Raw genomic sequence first — 27,371 nt, forward strand, 5'->3', positions numbered from 1 at the left:
GCTAGAGCGAGCAACCCCCGAGGACCCGCAAACCAGCCCGCAGCCAGAAGAGGACATCAGCCAAGGAGAGAGGGATAGTGGCATTAGGGTCAGGGTTATACTTCTCACTCACACACTCATGATCCCACACACATACACTCACATGTTAAGACAGTACTGGGATCAGATTGAGATCATTTGCGCTGTACATGTAACATAATCAAAGAATCCTAAAATATTGCCTAGATGCAAGGGAGCACTCGAGGTGCTGAAATACATTATTGCTTGACATTTGCTGAACCCAGTTCTGTAGCAAAAAAAAAGTTTTTGAAAAGGAGATCTGTTTGATGAAGGTTAGTGAACGTTATCAGTGAGAGGTGAAACTCTATGCGTCAACATTCGTTATAGGGATTCATTCAGTGGTATGACAAAATATGACTTTATAAACAAATTATGGTTTTCAGCCCATTTCCTGTCGATTTGGTCATTTGCTAATTCCCCACCCCATCTCTCTTCTATAACACAATAGATACCAAACGAGGCAGGCTGAAAACTAACACATGCTTCTAACGAACTCTTTATTTGCTAACACATGCACTTGAAGCCACTGCATCTTTTCAATCTGCTGCTTATGCTGTGTTCAGTACTCTCTTCTTCATACCTTGGCCCACAGACACAGCTGATTGGTCAGTCATGCTCTGATTTGCCAGGGAAGAGAGTATGCCATTTCTCCCACCCAGAGGGCAGGGTTAGTTTAACTCTTTTTTAATGCAGTGGTTCTCTAACTTTTGCTGCCATTCCCCTCTTTAAAGGGGGTGGATTTTCAAGCCAAAAAAACTGGTAATGAAATTCTTAAACTTCAAATTTTAAAATGTATTGAAATATAAAGTAACATCGAGTAATTTGTTGAAATACCCAGGTCTACATAATTAAATTATACAAAATGTAAACATTACATTTAAAACATTAAACTTTATTTTTAATGGAGAAAATCATAAATGGAGATTAATGAAAAACACGAAAAAAATGTGTATAAATCCTGCAGTTCACTGCGCCCCACCTGTAATGTCTTTATTCCCCACTAGAGGGGCACGCTTTGAGAACCACTGCTCTAATGGTTTTGGCATTATGGCATTATGGTTTCAACTTCATAAGCTGCTAAAGATTGGACAAATGTTTTTCTGCTGCACCACTCAAGTGCCCGATGTTTATTTAATAATAAAATATAATATATATATGATGGTGCATGAACACACGTTTACAAAATAGCGAAAGGCCATTCAAACAAACCACGAACAAGATCACATACAAGGCAAATAAAGGTGTATAAAGAAAAACAATTCTGCATAAGGCACAATCATCTCAGTCAAAGCAGCTGGCTCAAGAATGTGCTGCACAGGAGTTGTGCTGCTGGTGTTTGGAACATTTCGGTACATACGTTAGAGGACAGCTGATTCGTCAGGTTGGCCACTTTGTCTTGAGATACTTCAAGTTCACGCCTTAGTTTGCGGATTTGCTGTGGAGAAAGATAAGTCTAGCTGTTAGTTCTCCTATCTCCACTACCAAACTAGAGTCCGATGATGATTTCTGGAAGATACTGATATTAATGTTATATATATTATATTATATTATATTATATAAAAACAAAGAACGTTTGACTGATTTAAACAGTGAGGCGCATCAGCTTATTGAAAAAGTTAATGACGCAGTCAAATACACAATATCGCCAAGACATTTAGAAGTGGAAGCCAATCGATAAAGCATAGAGTACAGCCATAACCATGGACAAACATGAAACAAGAAAACAAAGTGCTGAAAGGACAGGCTTACCTCTCCCTGCATTCTCTCCTCTGTCTGAGAACGCAAGATGAAAGAAATCGAGGTGGGAGCAGTAGGAAAGAAGGAAAAGCTCAGGATTGAGAGCAGCACAGAATAATTTGGGCCTTTTTTTTTTTTTTATATATATTTAATCACTAAATTATATTATATGCATTGTATATGGCAAATAGTACTAATATATAATATTGTAAATAAAAAATTCTGAAAATGTAGAACATGTAGAGAATTTAGCCACTCTGTTTCCTTCTCGGCATTGCGTACTTACCGATGAGTAGTTCGATGACGCGTTGGAGGCCAGGGATAGAACAGAACCGTGGACTGCAACAGAATATACAGGAGAATAATTGCTATTATAAATAATGTGAAATATGTATACATAAGATGGAAAACAAAACAGCCACCAGTTTGATCGATCAAAAACAACAATACGCTACAGATTTATCTTACAATTACACGAAAAGGTGTGTGGCAGAAAAGCCAATGACCAGTAGATTCATGTTTATTTACAGTGTGAAATGTTGGTTAAAGAGTAAAGACAATCTAATTAAATCTTCTGTTAAAGAGTAACTGTGAAAATAAAGCTATTTTACTGTAGGTTTAGTAATACACAGGGTGGGAACCACCTGAAAAGCTTTAAAGGCACAACAATAAATAAGCAAATTGTCGACCACAGCATTGCATTTAATGATTATTAATCAGTCTCAGCAACATTTTTGATCAGGCCTTTGATACATGACATCGTAATATTTTATTTTGTACAATTATGGCATTTATCCAGAGAGACTTACAACTGAGGAGGTGAGGGCCTTGGTCCAGAGCTTTAACCACTGAGCTAACGCTTCCCTTGTATACAGTTTATAAGTACAATGAATCCGGAAAGTATTCAGAGGGCTTCACTTTTCACATGTTCCAAAATGGGTTAAATTAATTATTAAAAAAAAATAATAAAGTTTGTCTAAAATCTTTGCACACACTCCTTTCATGTTGTCATGATGGAGTATTGTTTGTTGAATTCTGAGGAAAATAATGAATTGAATCCAGTTTGGAGTATATATTTTTTAACCCCACATTTAGTTTGTTGATAATTAAAAACGATCATGAAGCTGATTTTACTACTAGACATTAATAATAATGCTAGAAGACAGAAGCAACCTATAGCACGTCTATAGAAAAGCTCACCGTCCTCTCCAGGCTCCCGGAAGGATCCAGAACGCATCATGCTTTTAGGCCGATCGGCCAGTGACATGGAGCTTCCCATTGGGGAACTTGCATACAGGTCATAGCTGCCCTCGTTGGCTGGAATACTGTTGGAGCGAGTGATGCGAGGGGTGGTGTTCGAGCTTGTAATGGGAGCCACTGTGAGAGACATACGACAGGCGAAAAGTAGAATTAATGCACAAATGTATACATGCATAAATAGAGATTAAAAACGAAACACAAAAGCTTCATGAATCAGTGAAAGCATGCTCTGAATCGGAAATGTAAATGGAATGCAGACGACGTGCACATTTTAGCTCCATCTGTTTTCACAAAATGTGGAGTATATTAGGAACACCTGTATTCCTCCACATGCAAGCGGTTATCTAATCAGCCAATAATGTTGTGAGGCTGCAATGCATGAAATGATGCAGATACAAATCAGGGTCTTCAGTTAACGTGTACATCAAACATTTGGATTGAGAAAATGCGATCTTGGAGAATTTGAGCATGGCAATTGCTGATGTTTTTCATGCAGAACAGCCTTTATAGTTTACTTTACAATTTCGGATGGTGAATTAAAACTTGAGCAATAGACCAGATGGGGTTTCAATCCTGTCAGCCGAACACTATCGAAATATGGAGCTACAGTGGGCACAGGGTCACTGAAACTGGGCTGCTAAAAATGAGAAAAAATATTGCCTGTGCTTTGCAGACTTCTGCAAGATCTGTCTTGTTCTGGTTAGCCTGCACCTACTGTCTTCTTCTGTTATAGTCCATCGACATGCTCGACAAGGTTCGACATACCTGACATATGACTCAGATATACTTTTCTGCTCACCACTATAGAGCAGAATGGCTATTTTAATACATTTAGCCACCCCATTCTTGCTTTGTGATTCTGTTCTGATCTGCTCCTTTTAATTCAAGACCACACGTTTCAAAATACTCAAACCAGGCTGTCTGTGACCAACATGCCACAATCACAGTTCTTCTTCTTCTTCTTCTTTTTCTTTCGGCTTCTACCATTAGGGGTCGCCACAGCCGATCATCCGTCCCCATACCAACCTGTCCTCTACATCTGCCTCTTTCAACCCAACTACCTGTATGTCTTAATTCACCACATCCATAAACCTCCTCCTTGGTCTTCCTCTTTTCCTCCTTCCTGGCGGCTCCATCCTCAGCATTCTCCTACCGATATACCCCATGTCCCTCCTCTGCATATGTCTAAACTATCAGTTTAACAAATTAATAAAATTTGTAACAAAGATCAAATTTATCTGCATTCTAGTGTTTGTAAAAACAATACCTCAGTTTGTGGCCTCTATCTGCAAGACTTTACTGAATCTTTCTGCTTTGTTATTAGCTGATTGGATGATCGCATGAATAAGGAGGTAGGTATTCCTAATTAACTGGAGGACAAGTATTTGATAGATTAACAATACTGAAGACACCAATTTGAATAAAACGTATAATAATTATAAAAAAATGAAACAAAAATGTGGTCACAAACATCATGATAAATTCTTCCATAGACACTGCAGGGTTTCAAACGCTGTGCCAGTTTTTTATAATTGTACTCACCCACATTGGTGGGTGGTGTTTTGCCAGCAAAAGACTGGCTCAAATGAGTTGGCGATGGAAGTTGGGGTGGGCTCTCAGACTCGGCCATGCTCATTATCGTGTGGGAGTGGCGACGCTCCTTCCCCTCTAATTCTGATTGGCTACTGCCATAGCGACTGTAGGAACACAAAACAAACACAATGTCATGTGAGCTGAAAAGACTTGGTAAATTTCCCATTTATTTTCTCCACGGACGTGAGAAAATTCTTAAATAAAGTGTTTGATGCATTAAATCAAATTAAGCAGCTATGGGATTATTCGTGGCTGACAATTATTTTAAAAAGCAATAAAGAAAAAGAGAAAAATCTATGACCACTAGACTGTATGCATTTCTTTAACAAGGGAACAAACTATTCATAAAATGAAGCATTGTAAATGATGCCACATATTCATTCTTTCTTTAAAGTTAATGTTCTGTCTGATATTATTTTGAGATTATATTTAGATAATAATACAGATTTATTGGCTAGGGAACTGTCCTAAAAAGATTCTCAGTGTCTGCTGAACTGTATCAGACAGTGAATTTAAGTGTTATTCTGTTTAGAAACTCTGAAACATGCATTTTTCCTTTGTTTTCCTGGACCATTGCTTAATATAATGTTACTTTCAAGCATGTCTGGCAGACACATGAAAGAAAAGTAAGAGTACCTTAGTCCTTGCTTGGGTAAGGTGTTCCTGTCAGTTTGTAAACTGAGAGACGGAGAGAATAGCACAAATAATTACCTTAGCTAGCTTATTGCATTCGTTTTAAAAATTTTTTTAATAGACATGCTACTAAACATGACCGATCACAGTGCTGTTAAATATATGTACATTTTAAACGGCTAGTTTGCACCTATGCCAACAGAGGGCAGTAGTTACAAGTGCAAATGGGATTTTTGAACCGTAACATGATGTGAAAAAAAATTCCCCTCCATGCTAGATCACATTTATCTTTTTAGCCATGACATTCTAGCCCACCTGTCATTTAAGGTGACCGATGTGCGATTCCCTGCCCCCCATGTGCCAATAGTCCTGCCTGTGGACTCCTCTTTGTCCTTGAGTTCCACGCTGGGTGGCAGGCTCATGTGCAGAGACAGGGACTCCATGCTGCGGTGGACACCAGACATCTTAGGGTATAAGAGAGGGGAGCTGCTCAGAGAAAGAGGCTGACCGGAGAAGCAGCTTGGCGAGTCAATGTTGAGCACTGGAGCTGGGCTGGGTGTGAGACGACTAGGCATTCGCGAACTGACCAGGTCCTGCAGCTTGGAGTAAGGAGGAATTTTAGGTGGAAGGTCTTCGATAGTCACACATGAATCTAGGCTGTTGGAGTTCATCTTGTCCAGGTGCAGCAGGCTTGGAGGGTGTGCAAGAGACTTAGTCAGCATTCTGTTGCGTTAACAAAACAATTACTGTTATTTTATCGGCAGGAAAACTTGTTTTACACATTTTCTTATTCAATGCAATATTCAATATTACACAATGATTAGACTAGAAACACAATTGACCCCACCGTGGTCAATTTCAAACAATGCTTTGAATTACTGTTCATGTCCTTACAGCTTTTACTCCAGCCATATGTCCTACGAGTGACATTCTAACAGTTCTGGCTAGTTGTCAGGCTATGATTTAAGCACTAGCAATTCACTTCAATAATTCATTAGCAGTCCTTATAATAAAGCATTTGATGTTTCACTTAAAAATAAAAACATGGTTTTAGTGTTAACGACACTAAGGCTAAGGATATACATTTCTATAATATTTAGGTTTTGATAAGGAGTGTAAATTCTTGCCGTGGTGTGGTAGTTGGAGAACACAGTTCTGGGTATTTGCTTGTGCTGGTCCTGCGTGTCCTGTGGATCTGCTCTAAATTCTCTCCACAACTCTCTCTCTGGTTCTCACTCTTCAGAGAGTTGTTCTCCAGGTCCGCTTTAGCCTTAGCCCTCTCCTTCTCCTTCTCCCTGTCTGTCTGGTTAACCGGCCCAAAGTTGCTAGGTCGGATGCCTACCTTTATACTACCATCCTTTCCTCTAGTGGGCATGGTAGCAGTTAAAGCAGGCATGGGCTTCAGGCTAAGGAGGCTGGCGTCGATGTTGCTGCTAACGGGACGGGAGGCGGCTCGTCCCGTTAAACTCATAGCACTGGACTTGGCTGGACGAGGGAGACTTCGGTATTGAATGCTGCCACGGGCGTTTGGTGCTAGGAAGCCGTTCTCACCATTGCTGGCGTCCAGGCTGTTTTTCCGGCTACCTCCTCCCGGAACAGGCTTGGTGGGAATGCCTGAGGATTTAGGAGTTTTGCCCACTGTGGCTGACCCGCTGGAGATGGTAGCACCTCCTGCTGTCATTACAGTGGCCGTGCCAGTTGTTGGAGCTTTCCTGTAGCCAAAACTTCCTGCAGTGGGTTTGACTAGGCCTGAGGGGGGTTTGCGGTGCTCAACGCTCTCCCGACCTGCATCTGAGCGGGAACGCTGCAGGCCTGAAGTCTTCAAGGACAACTTCTGTTTATCTACTACCTTAGTGTCTCCTTTAGGTGTTGCTGAAAGAAAGAAAGAAGCATCGTCATCATTGAGACTTCAATGAAATAACCGAGAGCTAATTCTTTTATAAGAAATGTTACCAAATGCACTTTCCTCTCAATTTAAGTTCATACGATATGTACAGCATGGTTAAGATTAGCTCATCTGGATCTACTTAATGTGACTCAAAGCATATCAATGGAGAAAACAAGTAAGCGCAAATCCATATGTATTATTTAGGGCACAGCGCGATCAGATAGCATCTAAACTGTCACAGAGGAAAACACTTCGGCCAAATAACTCGTAAACTATGTAGAGCCAGAGTACTCCAAAACCACACGGCATAGTTGTGTAGCCCTAGAAGAAAGATCTGTCTTCTACCCATATAACTGCAAAAAAAAAAAAAAGTCTGTTTGTTATAATAATCTTATTGTGGTTAGCCTTAAAAATATATACCTATATATAAAGAGGTTTATTTTTTTTCCTGATTTAATTACAATATAAATTGTGTACTGTATCTAATTTCGAACTTATCGAACGGTTTATTCTTTGAACACCTGCTTCCAACTTCAAAGTGTTGCCTACTATGTTTTCAATAAAGGAGATTCGCATTTCTGTAGTGACTTTCCATGTGATTAACCCCAGCATTAATATTGCAAAATGAAGGTGATATCTTTTCTATACCAGTGCCTGAAATTTTGTTTATGGCCAATGTGTCCCTATAAATAAACACTAAATATAGTCTAGGTTGAATTATTTATTTCAACCTATATATTTTTTTAAACAAATTGAAACTGATTAAAGTACACATTTCAAATCAGCTGCAATGGTCTACCATACATTGCATTTTTGCTCACACCAAGTGTTTTCCAGAAAAGGCTCACACTGACTATGGTAAAGCTCTTACTTAAATCATCCAATAGAGAATTAGTTCAAAATATTTTAAAATGGGCATCCCCTTTTTTTTTTTTTTTTTACTTCCAGTGATTAAACAGGTGTTGATTAATGTTGACAAACTAGTAATGTTGCTGGCCAGCACGTAACACCAAGCCTGACTCCTGTACTGTTCTGATAAAAGCTTGAGGCATCGCAACTGTCCTGCTCGGCGTTTGAATGTCATGTGAACCCGGAGAGTAAGAATTTAAGGGTTGCCGTTAACAAAAGAAGAATTAACGCAATAATAACGCACTCGCATCAATTATCCAAACTTCTTTATTGAGCAAAGCTGCTGTCTAGACGTAAAGGCGGTCCACAAACTAAGGAGTGTTGGATTAAGATCTCTCTCTCTGTCCTCCCAAAGGCTTTTACGATAATCAGATTCTGGCATCCGCTACAGAGTGACTCCCGCCATCTCTTGTGATACTGTGATATTTGCTGAACAGATATTATTCGGAGTTCAACACTACATCTGGTCTTCATTTTGAGAGCTTATGTTTGACAGCAGTGGCCAGCAAAAACATAATATCACCCATTAGCACTTATCCTTTTTTTGAATAGGCCAGTGCGTTTGAGCAACAAAAAGGCTTTATGTCTTGGATAAGATAGGAGTTATGAAGATACGGTAAAATAACAGATAAGTCGTGGTGGTTTTCTGTCTGCATGTTAGTTGTTATGCATATTTTCCTCTAGATCATGGAGCAGAAATCCTATCTCTATTATCAAGACATGAGGACAAAGCTTTGATGTTAAAAAAGGAATGCAGTGGTGCAGGTGTGTGGATGTGTGCGTTGTTTTACACTCGGAAATGGAGAGTTGATCTGTATGTCTCATCTTTCAGAATCGTGTGTAATTACGGGGGGGGGGTGTTAGATGAAATATGCCCCGCTTCCTCACCTGCCACTTTCAGCACACTCTGAGACGTGTGTGTGATGGGGGATGTGATGCCAACTGGAGGATTTTGGCCCTTTCTGAAGTTGCCTGGCTGTCCGAGGCTCTGTGGCTTTTTCAGCTCTCGTTTCGCTGTCTTCTCCTGAACAGCACCCTCTGCTGGTCTGCTCTTCCTGTATTTGCTTGAGGACTCGGTTTTCAGGCTGCCTGTGTCATAAGAGCCGGCGTCAGCTTTCTGCAAGGCCTTGTTGTCCTCGCTGTACCAAGCAAGTCCGCTTTCCACCAGAGAGCGCTTCTCTGCATCTGTACGGAGCTGACAAGATACAGAAACAATCTTTCATTCGTTTTGCCAAAGCATTCAATAAATTCACGGGAGTTGGATGTTAAAGTGCGCTGCCTGAAAATCTTATTTTATGATGTAAATATAAGAGTACTATGCCTCCTAAATTTCCGAATGACACTTAAAGGCATTAAACACTATATTTTATCTGAATGTGCTTGTCTGTTCCAAGCATTTTGCTTGCAGTAGTTATTTAAATTGGAATAGCTGCATGACAAACATGGTCCATAAAGAAAAACTGATATCAATCTTAATAAAAGCTTAACATTAAGTTCACTTTTGAGAAAACAACCTTGTGATGATAGTCAGCCAAAAATCTGTTATTGTTCCACCTCTTCATTCCATCTCAGGCCCCATTCCATGAATATAAAAAAGTGCTGTTCTTCACTACTTTACTAGAGATCATGGCTGAATCAATAGGTAAACCTTGTGCCTACCAGTAAACAAAACAGCATGATGAACAAGATGTCAGGAAATTACACCTTTCCATAGAAACCCATCTATTCAATCCCCCCCGCCAGCAATCTGAACCAGTCCTGGGTACAGGAGTTTAAAAACACACAAGTGCAAAAGATGTGCATGTTGAACATATTAGCTGAATCAGTGAAGTTATCTACCAAATGTGTGGAAAATGCCACATCGTCTTCCACGTGGCTAGGCAATAAAGTAGCGTTATTGCTTAGCCACGTGCTCTGTGTGGTATGATAATGATGAAACATGGCAAGATATTACATTTTCACATAGGCTGTAATGGAAAACACAAATACAGCAGTCAAATGAATTAGGTGACTGTTCAACCATAATGACTTACAGATAATAACATGCTCCGAAATATATAAATGTCTCTGCCATATGCTAGTTTGCTTGACAAGTAATCTTTCCTCCATGAAAAATAAAAGGCAGCTAGGAATGCTACAAAGCTCCTGAAGCAAATGAAACCCTCCGTGCTTTCTATGGGTCTGAAAGATGTATGATTGCCATTTATCGAGCTGTCGCCAATGCTGAACGCGGGCGCTTGAAAAACGTACACAAATCTGAACGTCACGTGGAACGACAGGCATCAAAATTAGCCCCGAATTCTGACATTCTCTCTTTTATAATTCGGTACAAAAGCTTGTATGGCTCTATCATATCATAATATCTGAAGCAGGCCCCATTGCCATAGCAACCAACCCTGCAAGTCTATTAATGTGGTTTTATTTCTCCTCAGTCCTGCTGAGCCTGAATTTCTGCACTTGTTTTTTAATTTTAAGTCTTACTGAGAAAAGGTTTCCGTACGCGCCGTTTAGCATATATTCCAGGCCAAGAAGAACTTATGCAATGTGATTCAGATGCTCCAAATTCAAAAGAAAAGCAAAGCCAGGACTCTCATGAGGCTTCTGACTTCTGTGTTGCATGATTTTTGCTTGTTACTTTTTGGGGGCTTTTGGGGGTTGGAACAGACACAGGTCAAAGAACTGCACATGCACATTTACACAACCTTAAATACAGACATGAGACTTTTGATATAAGAACCATAAAATAACACAGATGACTAGAGGACGGCCGCTAGTGATTTTTCTCTGGATGATGCCGATGCTGATATTTAGAAATATTTAGATATGATGGAGATTTTGTTTTTTATGTTAGGCGCGAGTTTCTTCTTTTCTCTTCTTCATCTCATAAATTCTTAGAGTTAATCAATAAAATGTGATACAGAAAATTGCTTAAATTAAACATTTATTGAACAACACATGCCTCTTCAATCAGTGCACCTGTTACCAGGCTTTGGTACCCGTGCCTACCTGCGACCTAAACTGCAGCTGGCTGAAGTCTCGCTAACAATATAGTTTCGCTCCAAATGTTACCCTAATTTTCTCCCAAAGTATCATATTTATATAATTAAATATATAAGACTAGATTAAGATCGTCAGGAAAATGTCAGGTGGTTTTTGAGCATCAATTAGCTTTCGTTTTTTCCAAAACTGTTGCCTCTGGTCAGCTGTCTGCATGTGGAATTGGAGGCGGAGCTCATCGGCTAGAATGAGAACTCTGATTGGTTACTTAGCTTAGCGAATCAGAACACAGAAAAGAAACCGGAACACACTCGTTGTCATTCTTACTATTGTCTTTACAACTTAGCAGACATGATTGAAACGAGCTAAACGGATCTGTTAGTACTGATCGCGGGTGTAAACACTGCTTGCTTTTTCACATTCGCTGTTCTAGTTTTTCTGGTCTTGTTGTTGGGATGCCAAATACACACTACTGCCACCTGCTGTATGGGAGACTAATGTTCCCTCCTGCAAGCACAGAATGTACACTTGGCGTAATTCGCAGCACAATGGGTCGATGTTGATTAATTTAAAAATGACAGAAAATCGGCCTGATTAATCGACCGGCTGATCAATCAGTCGATCCATACAGACAAATGTTCCTATCCACAGACAGTAAATTTACACCATAAAATAAAGGCAACATTCTAACCCAGAAAATCTTGCATCTGTACTCAAATAAATACTTTAATTTGGAAACTAGCCGTTCTGAAAATGGAGCTCTCAGCCTATTCTGTGGTGAAAATCACAAACAGGTCTATAAATAACCTGGACCAATCAGTGGAAAGTTCAGTAATACAAAGTTTAATGGCTCGATAAACAACCCAATTATTACTGTATATGCAAGTATCTTTTTTTGGCTTATGTACATGTGCGTGTCCATGGAACTTTTTTTTTTTTATAGTTAAATGGGTCCCTCTGAATACTTTACAATATGTTGAATTATATATGCACATCATTTTGTTATTTATAATTTTGTACACTAATGAACAAAAATAAACAAATGCAACTGATTTTTTGTTTGCTAATAACTCATAGACCATATCTCAAACACATGAACTCATTAAAAAAAAAACTTTACTAGAAACACCTGGACACCTACACGTTCATGAAAATATCTCATCGGCCAATCATGTGGCAGCAGTGAACTGAATAAAATCATGCAGCTATGGGTCAGCAGCTTTGGGTAATGCTCACATCAACCATCAGAATGGGGGAAAATGCGATGTCAGTGATTTTGACCATGGTATGATTGGTGCCAGGTGTTTCTGTGCATGTGGTTCCTGGGATTTCAAGCACAACAGTCTCTAGAGTTTACTCGGAACTATGCAATAGAGGAAAAAATGTCCAGTGAGCGGCAGTTCTGCGGACGGAAACACCTAGTTGATAATCACCACGGATTCCAACAGCAGAAATCCATGAACCCAACCTGCCTTGGATGAGCAGTCTAGGCTGGTGAAGTGGTTTCTTTTTTATTTTACTCTTGCTGGCCCTCTGCATCATTACTTGACCACAATTTACCTTGTTTATCTTCTAATGGCTACTTCCAGCATGATAATGAATGTCAGCACAATGTCATAAAGAAAAAAAAAAACATCTCACTGGTTTCATAACCATGTCAATGAGTTAATTGTTCTAAAGTGGCCTTACTGGTCACTAGTTCAGAAATAAATTTTAAAAAATGCATAAAAGACTAAATAAAAATCTATGGGATGCAATCATGTCAACACAGACCAGAACGTCTAAAGGATAATTCCAACATCTTGTGAAATCCATGCAATATATATTTCAAAAGCAAACCAAGTTTAGTTAGTATTGCCTTCCTACTAAACTGGTGAACTACTAAAAAGGTGAATGTATTTACCTGTGCACACATTAATGAATGAATACTCTAATTAATGGTATATGGGTTTAAACATATGGTTAATAATCTTGTAAGTAAATGTACAAATTGGAGATGGAAACAGTGTATAAAAATTTCAGTTTGATATCCAAACCATGGTTTCAAACTTCAAATTGAACATATACAAAAATCTATAATACAACATAATTTCTATGCTGTGATTCTCTGCTAAGCTACAAGCTATAAGACTCGTCCAGGTTTACCAACAGTGTCTACAGATTTATATCACGACACTTATACTCAAGGTGACTACAGAAGGTTGTTTTAAGTTTCTCTGACAGCACCCCAGACAATAATCCCAAATGCAAGTTAAATCAGTTGTATTTAATGCACTTGCTCCTTAAAATGTATTCAAAATATGCAAATTATTTTTCATACAATAAAGTTTCCGGTAAGTTGGGTGCCTATTAAGGCTGTTCCTGGAAAATTCTGAGGACAGAGAGCGCTTTGTGGCTCCTTAGTAACATGACAAGCTGCATTTTTTTCCTATTAACTTTAAGTCTGTGAAATAAAGGGCTGTTCGGCGAGACAATTGTTTATAGCTATAGTTGCAAGTGATAACTTGTTTTCATGGATATTTCGCAAGTTTGGTGACATGACAGCAACGTTATATCTCTCACACCCTGCACAAACAAATGACTATGCAGAAGACTACTTTCAGGCTTCAAACTGATTCAGCCACAGAGCAGAAAAGAACAGGAGGTCCATGATACCCACTGCTATTAGACTGTACAACTCAACCGCTGCATGTTGACAATTCAATAGCACAACACTTCCACGCTCTTCTGCAAAGTGGTTATTTACTCATTTATTCATTTCAAATGGACTATCGCACGTTCCCCTGTCATTTTATGATGATTTTTTTACTACAATCTCTATACTTAGTCTTTCACTAATATTATTTGTATTTACATGCTGACTGACTGGGCATTGCACGAAACAAGAGATGAGTAAAGTATTCTATGCATCAATCTACCATACCTTCTTAAACTGTAATTAAATAAAATGATGGAACACGTCTGGTCACGTTGTCATTAATAGAATAACCAGCTGTTGGGTGCTTATTGCTGATTGCTATATGAATAGATTATTTTAAAGCAGAATAAAGCTTTCATTACTCACATATGACAAATTACTATGTAATCGAAGCTAAAGGAATTTGTTTAAGATTGGTGTAAAAAAGGATGATGCTTGCAAATGTTCACAGAAAACTTACCATGACAGAGGAATTCCGTCGGGAGCCGACTGGTGTCGTGGGCAGTGAGTTCAGTGAGGAGCTGGCGTTCAGATCCTCTGAGCTGAGATTGTCAGAGCCATCACTTAAACCACTGCTGATGGAACTGCTCTCATCCCACCTGCAAACAGAGGAAGGTAAAGAGTAAGAGGCGAAAAGGTTGATCAAATGTTTATTTTCGACAAATACATCCATTCCACAATGGAAAACTACAGAAAGTTGTCCTTTTACTTAATATCACTGTTATACCAATTTAAGAAAGACCTAAAGGGTTAACATCATTTTCTTAAATCTCCAGTGATGATCAACAAATGATCCTAAACCACAAGGCATCTTCATTATACAGTATGACCAAACTGAGAGACAGTCATGCTGAGCACACAGCTGTTCCTGAAGTGACATGTGCAGCTGCCATTATGCTAAAGACAGAGCACCCTTCCAATTCATTAGCAAGGTACAATACAACATGAATAATAACATGACATTGAGATGGTTGGAAATATCATTGGCTGTGAGAGGCAATGCTACTCCACTGCCCTGTCTGGGTTTTCAATCTGTGGGGTGTCCATGTGGTTTGAAAGCAGACAATCTGGATGATGCTAATCAGACTGGCAGGGATTAAGCTCTGCCCTGCATGAGAGTGGCATGATTCACACTGATAACACCCAAACGCCACACATACACAGCAGTATGCAAAAACACACACACACACACACACACACACACACACACACACACACAACCACAGCGGAATGCTTATCAATACTGGTCTTTGCAATATTAATAATACAGAAACCTGCAAACGATCAGTGATATCAGTGATAAAGATTTAAACAATTCAATTGAATTTATTTATTTATAAATCAATATAAATAAATAAATAAATAAATAAAAATGAATGAATAAATAAATATATAAATAGTATTTTAAGAATAAATACAAATATTTTTTGCCCAGTCCTGCACATAAATCTTATAATTAATGTTTAAAAACTAGAGCTATATATTTATTTATTCTGTGAAAATGTGCATTTTAAGTTAAAACACTATTTTCAACACAAAAAACAGAGCGTTCAGACACCACAGGATCCGCTCGTTTATATGAAAACTTCTTTGTGTTTTTATTAGAATTTTATTTTGTGCATCTTATTTTAGCTTTCATTTCTCGTTAATCAAATTAGACAGTTTAATCAAGTCATAAGATCCTGGTCATTAAAACAATGCTTCGCCCTGCTCATTTCCATTCAAATCTATTCAACCAAACTCGTTCAGACATGTGTTTGTGCTTACATGGCTTTATAAACTCACAATCACTGCTGAAGTTGGTTTCATTTTCACCACTTGTAATTTCTTACTTACAAGTGCCGGCCTGATGACTCCATTTAGTAGGAATCTGAATATATGCTGCTTCACGGTTAATAGCTGATTAGCTAGGTTGCCAACGTCCATACAAAACAACTCAAAAAGTTGTAAAAGTAAAGATGGTATATCTATCACCAAGAAACTGGTCAGTTTGATAAGGTATTGCACATTTGCTTTATGCAGACATCCCAATGATGTCCCACAAGACTCACTGCTGGTTCCTCTTTAGTTCTCCCTGTATACACATTAAAATAAGGAGAAGCCTCTTATTTGTCACATATAAACTACAGCAAAGTAAATTCTTTTCTTTGCATATCCCTGCTTGTTTGGAAGTTGGGGTCGATCATGACACAGCACCCCTGGAACTTATTCTCTTTTTCCTTCCCCAGACACTCATGGTTCTGCAAGATCTCAGCATGTTTGGCTCATTCTTATCTCTTCCTTACTTGTATCTCCTTTAAAGCACTAGCAACATAGAGCCATTTTCCTCCATAGAGGCCACTAAGGTGCTTGTTCAGTTCCTTTTATCTTGAGATTGGAATACTGCAACTGGCTCCTGGTAGGTCTGCCATCCAATCCAGAATGCGGTTGCAAAACATTTTTTTGTCTTGCCACGTTATCCCACATCACCCTATTGCTGTATTCATTCTAATAGTTTTTTGGAGCTGCCCACAAAGTCAAAAATGGTCCAGACCCTATTTACCTCAAGGCACCTATTATACCTCGCACAATGTTCACTTCAGTCCTATAGCATTGCTTAAATTGACCCACTGGGTACAAAGAAAAAAACATGTATCAATAATTAACTATGTCCTCGCACCCTGGCAGTGAAGTGAAACTTCCTCACTGCCTAAACAGCTAAGTTACAGCTAAATATATCCAAACAAGACTTAAGACCCAACTCTTCATCAGGCATTTGAATGACATGCTGAATGATATTTGTAGACACCTGACATTCACCCCATATGAGTGTTAAACCCAAACAAATGCCACAAATTTTGAAGAACACAATTGTTTAAAATGTCGTTGTATGCACACGCATTACAATTTTCTTTGCTGAAGCTGACACGCCTAAACATGTTCCAGCATGACAATGCCACTGTGGCACAATGTGGCACAATGGCCTGCACCTCAAATCCGGTGAACACCTTTAGGATGACCTGGAACCGTGATTGTGCCTCAGGCTTCCTCACTAAACAACAGTGCCTGACCTTCCTCATGCGTCTGTGGCTGAATAGGTGCAAAGCCGCACTTACAATATAACCTTCCCAGAAGAGTTAAGAGATTGTCCAACTTATTGTTGAAAATCTGTTGATGTGTTATATCTTGTTGCTCGGATATGTCTCCTAGGTATTCTCGGTCCCTGCCCTACCGTACTAAAATGAATAAACATTTTCGAATAAAATAGAATCGAATTATCTTAAAGTGAATGTTTTGACACATATTGTCATTCTCTGAAAGAAGAAGCATAGTTGCATATTTGTTTGAAATTGTTTGTGATTTCTTACGCTTTAAATCCCAATTTACAACTGACATGGAAACATTCTTATTGTAGCAATAATAAGATGCTGTTTGATAATCGTAAAAAAATATATATAAATGGCGCTAAATGCAATCCATGTTATATTGTCCAGACTTTGTCTATGATTGAAACAGCACTCTTAAAACAACTATGTCAATGTCACTGTGAATAGGTGCGAAAGTCTTGTCAGGGTGAATACACTCCTTTTCGAAAGCAAGCGCATTTAATCTGTAGTAATTCCCGAATATTTCTATTGTTTCGTGACCATCCTTAAAATAAAATCATTTAAAAAAATATAATTAAATTGAAACAATAAATAATAAATGTTTCGACAAAATTATTATTTTTAACTGGACCACGTAATGATGTTTTGCAATCCAGCCATCAGGGTTATTTAAATACTCACTTGAACTGCCCAATCTGTCAGTGTAATTATATTTGCCCCCAGGCAAGGCATTGCGTAACCTCACTAATAAAAGAGAATGTGGTCTTCTTGTAATTCACACTGAGCAAACACTAAATCCAGAACATCTCAACCTTATCAGGGTGGGTTAATAGTTCATCGAGATGTGCTCTTAGTGCAAGCTGTTCAATCTACATGCTCGTGAAATGAAAAGATCATTCTGCATTTGAACATACACGTTTTTCAATCACATTTCTCATTTGTTACTTAATATGTTTTTCATTTTCTAGTTGACATCTACAGTCAGCAATCAGCATGGTCATGCCCCCCCCCCCCCCCCCCCCCCCCCCCGCAGAGCTCAAATTGCTCAGTGGTTTCAGGCTAAGCATGGTCTTCACCAATGGAAAAAGATGAATTAGATGTGCCAGAAAGCTGGGGGAGGACAAAACATCCTGGTGAATCTTGGAAAGGCAGAGTTAAAGAGCCGGGAGTTAGTGTTAATCACAGGTTGTGAGTGCCGAAGAGAGAATGGGCATGCTTGGACAGCTCTGGAGCTGTATGGCTCTCCAAAAGCCACAGTGCAAGAACAACCAACATTTCTCATTCCCTGTCCACAGAGGTTTCCATTTGCATGCGTTGAAAATGCAAGAGTGGCACTTTGGAGCCAGACACACTATAAGCAAGTGCCAGCAAGATTCACAACTCACTTGTAAAGCAAAAGTAAAGATCTTATCAAATCCAAAGATGTCAAAAATGTTTGCTAACCTGGCAAACAATATAAAAGCCATTGTCTGTTGCAACTATGGATTTCAAAAGGTTTTAATTCGATCTCAAACATGTTACATCCAAATGTAGACCTAATGCAACTTTTAATAAGCACCTTTATGTTGCTGTAGTATTACTTAATGTATAAGTAAAGAAAAAGCAACCGCAAACACATTCATAGCGTCAAGAAGAAACTTCCCCGATAACACGTTTTTGGTTTTTTTCATAGTTTTGGATATAGCTCTGGCAAAACTAAAAAAGCAGATCTCCCAGGCTCTATCCACTTGATATTGGTTTGTAAAGACAGAGCAGACAATTACTTACTGCTTTATCCACACTTGGGGACAATCCTATAAATCTCACTTTGCCATTACATATGTGTGAAAAACACTGCCAGCCATAAATATTCAGTGTTTACCACAGTACCACATCTCTGTCATCTGTTTGATGAATTACACGGTTATATAAGATCACTTAAAGGAGGAAAGGGATTGTCTTTACTGATTTATTTAATGCTAGTTTTTGCAGAACAAAACAAGTTTACAAAACTGGGTCTTCTTGTGTTTCACTCAATTCGGGAAGCTTGTAATTACATATAAAAAAGAAAAAAAGAAAAAAAAAAGGATTTAAAATAAATAAAAAGGCCATTTTTCTACAAAATCTAACTCCAATAGGAAAAAGTTCAACAGACAGCTTTACAGGGCTGTCTGGGGATGTAGGGGAGCCGTTTCTTTTTAATGGACTTTCACGGCCTGTGAGGTAGTAATTCATGCTTTCCGCTTTCGCTTGGTAGATGTATGTCTGTAAGATGAAGCAAGACAGGCTGAAAAGAAAAGTTAGCTGGTCAGCAGTAATTGACCCCAAACTTGAGAAGGGGGTGAGAATGTAGCCATTGTTTTTGCTGGACTGGCTCCAAGTTGCCTGGTTGAGTTATAAGCGTGTTCTGTGACTTAAAAAAAAGAGAGAAATGACTGAGTGGGGTAGCTGTATGGGTTTGAAATACTGGCTAGAGGATGGGTGTAATTATTATAGTGTGTTGTACTACTCCCAAATACAGTTTCCATGCCAAAAGAACCAGGGGCTTTGGGACAACTCCTACCTTTCATTCCAAGTGTGAGTCAGTTTACACCCTCCTTTGACAAACATGCTCTAAACTTAAAAAATAAAAATAATAATAATGATTAAAAAAAATAATGAACCCCCATATCTGCAAGTTTAGAACTACTCTAATTAGCAGTGTACATCCAAACTTAGCCTTTCCTGTGACCTGAGAGATTTTTAACATGAATTTGTCTGGCCTTTCGTATTCCTCTCTGGTTTTCATCTAGCAAATCAAAACTATGCTATACTTTCCTCTTTAAAGTAAGCTGAATGCCAAGCTGTAAAATCTCTTTCTAAACCTATAAAACAAGTACTTGAACTGCAATAATTAGTGCAGAAGTGTGTAGTGGGAGTTTATGGGAACTCTCTAAGATGTGGTACAGGTTCGTGTCCAGATCAAAGAGACTTTAAACTACGGGGTGTCAACAAAATATTAGAAACAGTAGCAAATAAATCTTAATTAACAACAAAACACAACCACGGATTTTATTTAAAATGCAACATTTTCTGGAAAAAGCCTATAATTTATGATTGTAAAGCGAGAATTCTCCGATCTAAAGCTGATGCCTGATGTCATTTAAATCTCAGGTTTGTAATTAATGCCCTCGTTCTAATACATCCTTATTTTCTACAGTCTCGGTTCTTTGAACCTTTATGACGGACGCTCCAAATGATTGACAGGTTTAAGAAATGGGTTGTCCATTGGGGAAAGACAAGTCTTTATCTTACATTCTACATTGGGTGTCAATGCTTTGAAAGAATGTCAGCAGTTTTTCCACAATGGGACAATTTTCATAACAAAAGACTTCCTGCTTGCCAGGTTCTCTTACATGACAAACTGTAGATTTCTCTTCCTATAAATGTAAAGATAGATAACAAAAGATAGACAAAAAGAGACAGTTGAAAACAAGGACTAACTGATCTCACAGGTGTTCTGCAACATCAACTGCAATTAGAAACGATGGAAGTTTGTTTCATTAAATCATTAGCAAATCTTTGCGATGTAACATAAGTATAACACTTAATCCACAGTGAGGTGTTTTTCATTAGGCCACATCTCGCTATCACTTTGTGAATGTTTTTTCTTAAAAAGCAGCAATTTTGGACTGGACAAAAAAGCTTTAACACATTATGGCATGTCAAGACATTTAAAATATGTCCAGTTTGGCATCATATGGCTTTCATTTAAAGTCATCTAATGTAACGCACACACCCAAAAATGAAATTCGAGGTCCATATTAGACATGTCATGGTATCAATAGAATCTCAATGGTGCAAATAAAGTGCTGGTGTAAAGACTTTAAGAAGGAAAGTTATTATATTTTTGTTCCGTTACACTTTGGAAAAAGTCAGAAATATTCCCCAAGTGTTCCACATCATACAGAAAAGCTGCCTAGTTTCCTTTTTGGAAAATTAAGGTATATATTTAGAGATAGAGAGCAAAAAAAGAAAATAGAACTGAAACTAGGCTGAACCTCCATACACTTTATCTCTAACTTTATACAAACAGTAAAACCGTTGTGGTTATCATTGCTTTAGCAAGCATACAGGCTGTACTGCAATGGGGGGAAAAAATAGAGATTTAGGCACAATAACATAATAATGTAGAAGAAAGGTGTATGCAACTGTACTGTACTATTCTAAATTGAATTGCCCAGAAGAGAAAACGTTAAAAAATAAAATAAAAAAAGCTTGTGATACTCATTGAGCAATTTCTAACTATTAAAAAAAAGACAAAATGCAACCAGGCAGACGAGAGTGTACAATTTATCACTTAGAAAATACTGTAAGTAGAAGTTTATGAAAACATTCCTTTTAGAAACTTGGACTTACATGTAATGTAATGTCCGTTTGAGACGCGACCGAATGGGATGGACGTCAGCACGTGCGCTCATGTTCAAGCGCGATCTTACAGATTTAAATAAATCCGACGGTTGGATTCGAATTCAAATCGCTTCCATTCAAACGGTTCAGTCGGAGAAGTGATCTATCCGCTTTCTGCTACTCTTTCCGCGCGCGTGTGTGTGTGTGTGTGTGTGTGTGTGTGTATGGGCGACACCCCCAGACTTGTCCACCACGTCGGTCTCCACCTCTCTTTCTCCTCTAATTGTACACAGATGTATCACACCGCTTAGCCAACGTCTCTAAAGTCTCCAAACTGATCAATATACTAACATTCTATGTACCAGTTCAACAAGTTTCTTTCAATGTTTAGCAGCAATGCTCATTTGCAAGCTAAGGCTGCAAAAGCTCGTTTAAAATCTACAAAATAATAATCTTACAAAATAAAAAATAAGGTCATACATGCATCTACATTCTAGATCTTTGGGGGGAAAATATAAAGCTGACTAGGCAATTTTTAAAGCCTGATCCTCCTGAAGGCAAACACAAAGGGCTTCCCTATGCCAAGGTGGACAGATGGGAAGGGTGAATTTTTTTTTTTTTAACAGGGAAGGCATAGTCCTGAGATAGCATTTACTACACACAAACCAGTACAACCGGTCCCATCTGCGCCAGTCAGCTTTATTCGCAACAAGCTATGTTTGTGCACTGAAACACAGTGCTCCTTTGTAATAGCACAAGTGCGATTTTTAGGAATGAGGAACTTGGAGGAGCTAAAGAAACACTTCCCTTCTGCCCCTGCATGTCAACGACACGCTCGCTCTACACAATGCAAGCTGTGGAGAGATTGCAGGAGGTCTTTAATTTTGGTCATCACATTAAGTGTTTAGACTAGGCCAGTAATGGTGAGACATAATGGTTTTTCCAGATGACAGCTCACACTAGACTGGGTCAGACACAACCAGGTTTTCCACACATTCATCACTGTGCACCTTTAAAGGGGAAAGTTTCCTCCCTGACCGGGAGATCTCAGCAGGAAGACCTGGAAGAGATTTGACTCTGCATATGGACCTAGTGATCTCCACATGAAAGAGACAAAAAAAGAGTGGGACGTAAATGAATGTATAAAGTATCATTAGTGGAAGGTGAGTGAAACATTAGTCACAATGTTCACAGATTATATAGACAGATTTAGGAGTTAGAACTTAGCCTACGGTCTGCACTTTGGTCTCATAACCACTTAAACTGTCCAAGTAGCGCTTCAGACTGTTTCTCCTATCCTCTTCCCCCCCCCCCCCCCCTTTTCCTTCTGGTACTCTCCAGTGACCATGTCTGACACACAAATACACATTCTGTGTGTGGCCCAAGACGATTCACACCCTGGATGTATGCATCTCAATAGGAACAGTTGACTCTAGTCACCAAGGTCACATTGTCTGTGGGCAGAAAGCACCACATGATTCATATCATTCACCTTCGGGTTAAGGTATCTTGCAAACAAGGACAAGCGAAGACATTTTCACATTGGGTCGGATTCAGCATTCCAAGTAATCATAGAATGCTTAGAATGATAACTCAGCATTTTTTGCACATATGTGAATGAGCCCCTCTAACACAGCCCACAGGCAAACTGTGCTTTGGACCACCTCTAGAGACACTTCCAGTATGGTTTGTTTGTGGTTTATTTTGTGGCTTGCTTGGTTTGTGTCTTGTAAAAACAAAGTGTTCGAAATCCATTTCCAGTTTTATTTCATGGATAAAGAATTTGAGGTTTGTTCAGTCGTAGTTACAAAAAAACATTAGTTAATGGCTGAACATAGCTAGTGAGAAGTGGTTAGATTTTTAGAATTATAATACTGTAGCATTGTGACATATGCAATACTCATTTGTGTTAAGTTAATCAGGCAATAATACATATTATAAATAATATATTGCTATATATAAAATTGTATATTACTGTTGTAATGTATGAAGTATATGCATGTGTTTTGCTTTTAATAGGGACCAGAAAAACACCCACGCCAAATGCTTACCGTCATTTACTCTGATAACATTTTTTTGCTGTGTCCATTTTTGAAATGACACCATGATGTCAATAAACCATTTTGAATGATATGATCCATCAATCAGTATTGCACAGTTGTCTAAGAACCCATCAATTAGTCAAGAATGACCACAAAGCACCAAGTTCCTTTTTTGAAACACTTGTATTGTGGACACTACAAGCACAAAGTTTTTGGGTCCACTTTAGACTTAGTGAGTCTTATTTGAAAATAACTATATGTAAAAATACCCTCAGACTGTCAGACTATTTTGTAGGTCATCAATACAAATCTATAAGATTAAAGAAAAACAAAAACAACATGCATGAATGCACAAAGTTAGATGTAATCTGAGCTGTTTATCAGTGTTGTTGGCGTTCAGATAAACACAGGCACATCTGCCTATTACAGCACTTTATAGACACACAGACAGAGCAGCTTGACCAGGGGCAATGACCCAGAAATGTTTGTCTTAGTCTAAGACAGGTTTTCCAAACTGTTCTTATTGGGAGCCAGATGGAGAAACATATCTATACTTTATCACATGCCATGGGCTATCTGTAATGGTTACAATAAACAAGTAAATAACTGGGCTGTGTAAATGTAAACAGGACTGTATTGCTATGTACATGTTTTAAGCACTCATGTATATTCTTACATATTAAATGTAAAAAAGAATATATATATATATATATATATATATATATATATATATATATATATATATATATATATATATATATATAGCTCATTCTTTTTTTAAAGAAAATAATTATGGTAATTACCAACCAATTTCCAACCATCAGGCTTAAAAATACTAGCATTGACATTAAATCTTAAGCCACTTTAGTGCTGCCACAAACCCAAAATCTTAATTAAAAATAGGCTTAGAACCTTGTTATTAACAGTCTGAAAAGGAAGAAGTAATTGGAACCTGATCAGTTTTTAAATCCGGTTTAACATGACAGCGACACCCAGTGTTCAAACAAGGAACTCCCCCCTTCTCTCTCTCTCTCTCTCTCTCTCTCTCTCTCTCTCTCTCTCTCTCTCTCTCTCTCTCTCTCTTTCTCGCTCACTCTCTCTAAATATATCCCCTTTTTTTCCTAAAAAAAGGGTAAAAGACAAAACCTGCCAATGTGTTTTATTATCTATCTATCTATCTATCTATCTATCTATCTATCTATCTATCTATCTATCTATCTATCTATCTATCTATCTATCTATCTATCTATCTATCTATCTATTATGCCTACTACTGCATCTTTAGTTTAGAAGTTGACAATGTGATTATATCACAAACAGTTTTAATCCTTATTATTGTCAACCTCAACAGCAGCATCACCAAAACCATATCAATTACAGCATGCATGCATTTGCTTAATTATTTTGTGGTTTTGGGCAGAGACTATTAAACAGATTAACCCCAACAAGACTTTTTTTTTAACTGTTCATCATCAGCTTTACTTTGTGTAGCAACTACTAGATCCTCTTATCAGCTCTACTTACTGCGCCCACCACTCAGCTGTTACTGAGAAACACGACTATTAGCCGTATGTTTCTGACAGTTTTGCTCCTTAACTGACAGAAATGCTAAATGTAGAGTATAATAACAAACAACAAAAAAGCTTTGATATGAGATGGCAAATAAAATACTACACATATTAATCTAGAGGCATTTCACCAATCCAAATATTATATCATATACTACACACAGATAGACATTATTACACTTATTATAAGAGCTAGTAAATGGCTTCTAGATTAAAATTGCCATAGTATCTATAGGTTTAAAAACTAAAAGCATCATAGATATTTCAAAGGGACTGTGAACGCTTGGTTATTCTTTTACAGAGAGATACATAGCCGTAGGTGTGAGCAGGAAGTGCAAAACAAAAACCAAACAAACAAGGAAGCCTGCTGTCACTAAAACTGGCTTGTAAAAAACCGGGAGGGATTTTGTCACTGCTGAACATTGCTATAGATTTAATATGCTAAAGTTGTAGCCCACTGAAAATGCACAATGCACAAACACTCATTTAAAGATTTATTTTGTTGTTGTTTTTTGTCTTATATCTTACGAGTGGCTAACAGTAGCAAAGAGTAATATGTTATAGCTAACTTGTTTTGTCTACTTTGCCCATCTTAAAGAGCCTCTGGTTGTACAGTCAGTGTTTGGAATGATAACTTTTTTTTTTCCATAGTCGAAATCTGAATTAGCTACTTTTTCCTAACAGCCTTGAAACCATGGTGACAGATTTAAAGAAATATGCCAGCATGTTCACTTGATATTTACCCCCTTATTACCTCACCTCTGTCCACATCTAGTTTTAAAGCTTCAGGATGTAAGATTTGGGAATGTTGCCCATTCTGAAGCAAAAATGCCATTGTAAGCAACTTGCAGAGTACAAGAAGAGCAATTTATAGTACTTTAATCCCATAGCTGTGTTCTCTGAGTAGTTCTGATCAATACACACTCAGAGAGAATCAAGGTAGCATCCCAAAATACATAATGTGCTCTAAGTAGTATGAAAACATTGTAACAACACCAGAGGTGTACTGACAGCTTGTGTATTACAGCCTGCGTAGCTGAAACACAGTGTAAAAGAAAAAAATTTAAAAAATAAAAAATTTACTTGGAATATTAGCATGTTAGCTAAAACAGAGAGCAATAAGTAAAAAATATGAGTTGATCCAGCATATTGGGTTATTCACTCTCACTTAATACGGCTTAACTTGCAAGAGAAAATACAGAGAAAAGCATATACACCATAGTTATTCACTAGCTAAACAATGTGTTTTTAGTTAAAATTAGCTAAATTTGTAGCTAAGATTTAGCTAAAATTTCACACATGATATAAGATGTAAATTATACAATGATACAGAGATTTTTAGCAAGAAATAAAGCTATAAATCCTAAATCCACTGACCCTCACTCTGACTTGTCTTTGGTTTAAACCCATTCTTTCCACTGATTGGATAACATCTCTTGCTTGTTATTGTAAAGCCTTACTTCTTTTTTGACTACCATTGTGACGTGATGATGTTGGCATACCTGAGCTGCTAATGATATAATAAAGTTCCTTGTCATTAGCAAAACAAAACCGATGAAACTGCACTACCTGTGAGTTTGTATAGCAGCAGTATCTATCAGGACCATTTAATATAAATAAATACTTATTTATTAAATCAGAGAATAAAAAAAAAAAACCTGTAGCTAGTACTTCATAGCAATGATATAACATTACAGTATTCAAAGTATGAATGTTTGGCTTCTTACATAGTGCATTATATCCAGAGCAAAAATAACCCCGTATGATTGGATCACATGGAAGGTCGTATGATTCAAACACACTGCACAACACAGTCACAAGTCAAACCTCATTACTGACTGTTGACATAAAGCACATACATTAGATCAAAAACATTTTCAAGGTATGTGCTTTCATTACAAGGTTAAATGTTTTCATAACTTTGAAAATGTGCTTTATGTGTCCCAATGATGACGCTACATCTTCATTACTGACCCTGTATTTAGGATCATGAGGTAATATTTTGCTTTGGGGTGTGTTCCCTGGACCTGTCTTTTACTGTAGGCTGTCTCTGTATAGAAGCAAAGCCAGACCAGTGTCTATTTCTTTAAGAGCGAAACAGTGGCTCTTGCTCAAGCCAAACAGAGCGCCACACATGACTTAAATTAAAACATTTATATCCTCAAACCCACAGCAAGCCAAATTAGTTGTCATATTATACTTTGAATCCAACACCTATGTTTTGAAATAACTTTTACTTAAACCATAGATTTCAGAAGGGAATAGAATAAATGTTACTTTAAAAAAAAAATGGTAAAAAGCCAGAGACCATAGACCGGAAGAGTGCAACACTCATGCTGATGATAGTCTCTGTCAGCATGCTTCACTGATGTTCTGCGTTTAGTCTTTGCCTGTCTCTTTAATCACTACTCTGGAAAATTGTTGCAAGAGGATTCCATCAAGAAAAGGCAAATCTTCCAAAAAGGCATTTGCAGCAGTATACCTATGTCTTTCAATCTATTAATCTCATGTGCCAAAAGCACACAGAACAAA

General features: G+C 38.0%; 2 protein-coding genes across 6 annotated transcripts in view; one reads left to right on the forward strand and one right to left on the reverse strand.

The window, feature by feature from the left end:
* Positions 1–27,371, forward strand: part of LOC310737330 (uncharacterized protein) — a gene marked incomplete at its 3' end in the record, with an annotated part of 188,975 nt that overhangs the window by 51,559 nt on the left and 110,045 nt on the right. The window lies entirely within an intron of this gene.
* Positions 1–27,371, reverse strand: part of nav1b (neuron navigator 1b) — a 78,762-nt gene that overhangs the window by 16,693 nt on the left and 34,698 nt on the right. For 2 of the 5 annotated variants that reach the window (XM_083528705.1, XM_083528706.1), the window contains 10 exons: positions 14,236–14,374; positions 8,969–9,275; positions 6,411–7,155; positions 5,599–6,006; positions 5,287–5,328; positions 4,600–4,754; positions 2,998–3,174; positions 2,084–2,136; positions 1,810–1,833; positions 1,418–1,495 (listed from right to left, as the gene is read on the reverse strand). In XM_083528705.1, the coding sequence (XP_083384831.1) occupies positions 1,418–1,495; positions 1,810–1,833; positions 2,084–2,136; positions 2,998–3,174; positions 4,600–4,754; positions 5,287–5,328; positions 5,599–6,006; positions 6,411–7,155; positions 8,969–9,275; positions 14,236–14,374 (2,128 nt within the window). Of the gene's footprint in view, positions 1–1,417; positions 1,496–1,809; positions 1,834–2,083; positions 2,137–2,997; positions 3,175–4,599; positions 4,755–5,286; positions 5,329–5,598; positions 6,007–6,410; positions 7,156–8,968; positions 9,276–14,235; positions 14,375–21,238; positions 21,586–27,371 lie in introns of those variants that run through there. The other 3 variants (XM_083528708.1, XM_083528709.1, XM_083528707.1) reach the window with 3 other exon arrangements.

The sequence above is a fragment of the Silurus aristotelis genome (assembly GCF_946808225.1).
Source record: "Silurus aristotelis genome assembly, chromosome: 2".
In the NCBI taxonomy this organism is placed as follows: Eukaryota; Metazoa; Chordata; class Actinopteri; order Siluriformes; family Siluridae; genus Silurus; species Silurus aristotelis.